Source organism: Notolepis coatsorum (genome assembly GCF_963971535.1).
Source record: "Notolepis coatsorum genome assembly, chromosome: 20".
NCBI classification, from domain to species: domain Eukaryota; kingdom Metazoa; phylum Chordata; class Actinopteri; order Aulopiformes; family Paralepididae; genus Notolepis; species Notolepis coatsorum.
The window spans coordinates 50,779,778-50,785,703 of record NC_140184.1 but is presented as its reverse complement, the minus strand read 5'-3'; the positions used below and the strand labels follow the sequence as shown (position 1 = coordinate 50,785,703).

General features: G+C 43.3%; 1 protein-coding gene across 1 annotated transcript; it reads left to right on the top strand.

The window, feature by feature from the left end:
* Positions 1-977: 977 nt before the first annotated feature.
* irx6a (iroquois homeobox 6a) lies at positions 978-5,399 on the top strand (the record flags this gene model as incomplete). The annotated part of the gene is made up of 7 exons (XM_084337790.1): positions 978-1,043; positions 1,862-2,122; positions 2,583-2,692; positions 3,206-3,501; positions 3,717-4,403; positions 4,732-4,843; positions 5,315-5,399. 6 exons carry the CDS (start codon positions 978-980, stop codon positions 4,836-4,838), a joined length of 1,527 nt encoding a protein of 508 aa, XP_084193916.1. The 3' UTR covers positions 4,839-4,843; positions 5,315-5,399.
* Between the last annotated feature and the right edge of the window lie 527 nt (positions 5,400-5,926).

Below are 5,926 nucleotides of genomic sequence, written 5' to 3'. Positions count from 1 at the left end.
AGGATTTCTGAGATGCGCACATTCAATCAGCTTTAATATTTAGACCAGGAATATATGGAATCGGGGAATGAATGAATGAATGAATGAATGAATGAATGAATGAATGAATGAATGAATGAAAACTTTATTTAACAGATTGCAGAATGGGTACAATACAGTACGGCTCAATACACACAATTGTTAAGAGGACGCAGACCAGAGAAAGACGTTTGTCTTGTTTACATCAGTGTCCCCCATTTTCAATTCATATAGGAAACACTTCCGGTAGGATTTAGGGATACTTGTGTGAGCAAAACACTGTATCAGTATGATTGATTTCAATTCAGCTTAATTGAAAAAGTATTACATTTCATTGGCCATAGGCTCTATGTATAAATATGAAAGTGATCATATACCAAGAAATATGACATGTTTTTAATTTGGCTTGAAATGAGCCATTTCAACGGAGCCACCACCACAATACAATGTCTGCCTTTGTGGAAATCTGTGAATCAGTGAATTAGTGCTGAATTGTATTCCACAGAGAGGGGCAGGCGGTGTGTACAGTGCACCTTAAGAAAGCGCTATATTGGATGTGATTGGCAAAGACATTATTCTCTCCTTGCTGCCCTGTCGTTCCGGGATTACAATGACGTCACGTTGATACCCTTGCATGGGTGAATGCTAAAGAACTATAGAGCCACAAATAATAGCACAAGCAGAGTACATATCTTGCAAGTCTTACGTTATCCCTTAAGCCTTCTTCAGCTAACACAACAAAAAAAAAACTTAATGACGCTTAATTTCATTTCTTATCGGTTCCTTGGGGGGATTATTCATTCATATAAAACTATCTGCAGCTAGTAACAGCCTCAACTCTCCCTTCTATGACTGCAGTCATCTATTATTGAGCGAAAGGCCGTGCGTGGAAATGTGTGTAAGGAGGTGGATTTGAAGTAGAATTGGTTACAATCGATCAAGGGTGAAGAATATTGCTGATGGTAACAAAAGAAGGAGCTATGTCTTTCTCCCAGTTTGGATACCCTTACAATGCAACTTCACAGGTAAGACGGCAATAATTTATTTCTCTTAACTTTTGTGTACACACAAATGTGTTGTGATTCGTTTTATTATTATGACTCAGACCCTCCGTCTGCAATAAAACGCACCACTGATTGAGTAACTGCCTTCAGAGCATTGACAACTATTTACGTGTGGGGCTTTTGTCTAACTAAATCTGTCAATATACATGCACCCATGTCCAATTACACTGAATTATGAATGAACTGATATGACAATAGGAATGTCGCCTATTACAGCTATAGGTGAAGCTTAATCGCGCTATATATATAATCAATTGTCAAACTTAGTAAACAAAGAATTTGAGAAATTTGGAGGACTTAACAATAAATTATTATTATTAATTTGCACTTTGTAAATACGTCATATACATATTTCTGTCACATGTTGGGTGGAATTGCTGCACATGCGACAGAAGTTCAGGAAGTTAAATTCATTACAAAAGTTGCTATAAGTCATTACTCAACTTTTTATCTCGGTCACATATCACTTTCTCCTTATTCCGTGATGTTAAATTAGATAAAAAAGTTATATTTGGAAATTGAAACATATTTGAATATCATTGAATAATCAAAATTACAGTATGCTGTTATTTGCCCTATAAATCATGGTTTTCAATCTGAGAAATGGAATTAAGCAGATTTTTTTTAGACTTTTACGCGCGGATTGCGCGCGGCTACTTCTCGTCTTACCTGAATGTCCTATCACCTACAATCACTTTAGAGTTATATAGAGATCCAGATAAGATATTATGCGAAACCAGGCGCCAATGACATGTCTATCCGCAATTCTCTTCATGCAGTTTTTCGTGTCGGCAAACCCCAGTACGACTTGCTGCGATTCGATTTCCAGGTCGGTGTCTGACGGGACGAGCGGCTCCCAGACCGCTGCCTTCTGTTGTCCGTCCTACGAGGACCGTCTCCTGGCGAGCAGCACCCGGACGGAGCTCAACGCTGCGCTGGGGATGTACAGCTCACCCTACGCTGCCGCGGCAGCCGCCAGCCAGAACTATGCCAACTACTTCCCTTACAGCACAGACCCCACCGCTATCTACTCAACGCTGGTGGGTGCACACTTGAATCTGATAATGCACCCGAGGCTTTGCATGATCGATCAAACTGGCTGCTGATCAATTAATCTCACAGTTTTTGTTGTTGTTGTTGTTGTTGTTGTTGTTGTTGTTGTTGTTGTTGTTGTTGTTTTGTACGATTTTTTCCTGTCTTTCTTTTTTTCTTTTGCTGTATTTGTCTTTGCCTTGACATGCCTTTAGAGGAATCAAGTTAGATTTACAGTAAGTTATTGCTTAGGCTACACAAATAGTGTAGCACTTTTACTCGCTTGCTAAGGTTAATACATTTAATCAAGATTTTATATTTCGTATTTTCTTTTTTTTAAAGAAATGATTAGGTGTAGGCTCTAAACAGCTTGACTGCTGAGAAGTGAAAATGAGAAACTCCATGTGTTATTTTGAAGGCATCTATTGAAACACAGTGATGTGATTATGACTTCCTTCTCGTTTACAGAATCCGCAGTATGAAATTAAGGATGGCACGGGCACTTTGCACTCGGGCATCACCCAATCTGCTGCATACTACCCTTACGACCATTCTCTGGGTCAATACCAATATGACAGGTAAGATCTGCTTTCATTTCTGTCCACTCTGTCCTTTGAGCTTGAGCAAACCTGCCAAGATGTATTACAACACCATCCCGCCATGCATGGACAAATAATGCTTGCTTGTAAGCATCACTTCATTGAAGGAAAATCTGCCACCTTCAGAGCACAAAGGTCATGCTGTAACCCCATACTGATATTTGGAGCAGAGCTGTATATATTTCAAACACTGCATGGACTGACATGACTCCTGACTGAGTAGTTTACGAGGTATTTTGCTAATGGAGCTAATGGCTAATTAATGTGTGTGTGTGTGTGTGTGTGTGTGTGTGTGTGTGTGTGTGTGTGTGTGTGTGTGTGTGTGTGTGTGTGTGTGTGTGTGTGTGTGTGTGTGTGTGTGTGTGTGTGTGTGTGTGTGTGTGTGTGTGTGTGTGTGTGTGTGTGTGTGTGTGTGTGTGTGTGTGTGTGTGTGTGTGTGTGTGTGTGTGTGTGTGTGTGTGTGTGTGTGTGTGCATGCTTGCACGTTACCAGATATGGAACTGTCGACTTCAACAGCTCGGCCAGAAGGAAGAATGCCACGCGCGAGACCACCAGCACCCTGAAAACATGGCTATACGAGCACCGCAAGAACCCCTACCCCACCAAAGGGGAAAAGATCATGCTGGCCATCATCACCAAGATGACCCTCACCCAAGTGTCCACCTGGTTCGCCAACGCCAGGAGGAGACTAAAGAAGGAGAACAAGATGACCTGGTCTCCGAAGAATAAGGCCGGCGATGACAGGAAGGATGACCTGGACAAGAACGACCAAGACTGTGTCACCAAAGGTACTCATCCATCTGTTCACCTGGCTGGCGATGTGAGAACGCTGCAGGGAATGTTAAAAACACAGTCTAAACCTTTGGGAGGAGAAAAAAGAATGCTCATTCCTTGTTCCTTTCACTTTTAAAATGCACATAAGAACTACTGTAGCTTCATATTCAATCACAACACAGAAATAGCTATATCTAATACTCCCACGTTTTATGATGTGTTGGTGCAGATTCCAGTGATTGCAAGGAGGAGAAGGAGTTGCGTCTGAGTGACCTGGAGGACATGGAGGACGAGGACTGTGACAAGCTGGGCAGTGACTGTGAGAAGGTGACCCCAGACGATCAAGACCTCCGCAGGGCCTTAGTGTCCGGGCCCTCCCTAAAAAGAGACTGCGGCTCTGAGGTGCACCTGAGCCGGGCCAATAGCCTCCACCTCTTCCCTTGTGCTGTCAAGAGCGTGGCTGCTCTCCCTGCTCTCCCCTCCCACTTTCTGGATCCTGTGGTGTCCAAGCCCCCCTCCCCATCCTCCTCCAACACCGTTGTCCCCACGGGCACCATGTCCTTGTCCCACTTTGAGGCATCAGACAAGCCACGGATCTGGTCTCTGGCGCGCACCGCGGCCTCTGGCGTGATCCTGAGCCCGCACCACCACAGGTCGGAGCTGAGGACAGGCAGCATGGCTGGAGGGGACTGCCAGCTCCAGAGTGCCAGGCTCTCTGGGGCCCCTGCCGGACAATGTGGGAGCATCAGGGGCCTCCAGGAGCCTAGCAATGTAACAAACGCAGAGAACCCCTTCCAGGAGGGCCCCACCTTGCACTCTAAAGTCTATGGCGCTAGCAGCTACAGCCACAAGGGCCTCCAGCTCCACTGTTCCTCCTACCCCACGCTTTCAGACACGTGTCAGTATTCCACTGAAGGTATACGGCCTATGGCATCTGTTTTATCTAACCTGTAAGTTTCTCATATGGAGCTACATGGGACATGTTGTTACATTTTAATATAAGACGTGTGCATGTCATTCTACTGACAGACGGATAACTCATTTATATCACACACCTAATGCAAAAAGAAAGGTTTTCACTATGTAGCATTGCAAGATAAACCAATGTCAAAAAAACAACGTGTGACAATGTCTTTTGAAATAAAGCAAGCAGATTGCGACGTGATACAGCATTCGGGCATGTATTTCATCCAATCTGACCTGAAAGATTCTCAGATGCTGGTTTTGTTTTGGGTGTCCTGCAGGATTCTCCAGTGGGAAGGCGGAGGCAGAGTCCCCTGACCTCAGCGAGGCATGCGGGAGTCTACGAGATGACAAGGTCACTGCGTTCAGACCGCTGTTGAAGAGGTGAACCAGGTGAGCCACTCCACAATGACACAGAGGAAACGGGTGAATTCACTGATTCCACCATTCCACTCAGGCATGCACACGAACACACGCACACACACACACACACACACACACACACGCACACACACACACACACACGCACGCACGCACGCACACACACACACACACACACACACACACACACACAGTTGTAGTGGTAACTGGAGCATAACGTAACAATGTATAGACCATCATCTGATACAGTGTAGTAATCCCTTTACATGTTGCCTTCTGTATATTATACACAGTGGCTGCCATGCTGGTTATATGAAAAACTTCATATTCTGTATTGTCATTATTCTTTGTGTGTGTGTGTTTCAAAATAATTGACTTAAAAAGAAGTTATAATCATTTCTCAACATCAAGCAGAATCGTAATGCAATGCATGCAGCCAGAATCAGTCGGAATAAACCCCATGTTTCTCCTGTTTCCTTTCAGATTGATGGCATCTGACGCAGCGGGGCGTTTATTATGCACTAAAAAGACACGTTCGACGAGGAGCGTCCCGCTGCAATTCGACATGGGAACTAACTACCTGCTGTACTGCAGTGAGAACTCACTATTCAAACTGTGGTCGTGGCTATCACTTTGCACAATGTTGTTTTTATGGCGTCGATAACTTTATGCAAGAATTTTAGATGCAACGATATGAGAATGGTCGGTGAATTTCTATGTGCGGGCAATTGTGTAGTGTATCAATCTTATTTATTTTGTAGCATATTTATTATTTTACTTCTCGTCCATTTATTTAATTTGATAATATTGATGGTTTGATTATTTATTTGCCCTTTAAACATTTTGTTACGTGTTATGTTTCACTGTGGTTATGTGGTATTTCGCCTCATTTAAAACGTATGCTTACTTATGCTTGTTGTCAGACTCAAAAAAGTTCACGAATAGGACTGGATCTGCTATTTGCGTGTGTGGACTTTAGATCCATTGTTATTGTGTTTATCTCAAAGACATTGTGAGTGATTCAGTGTTCGTCATTCATGGATAATATTTTATAAGAATGCATTTTTTCAAGACCTTTCGTTTTCTGTGTCGTGA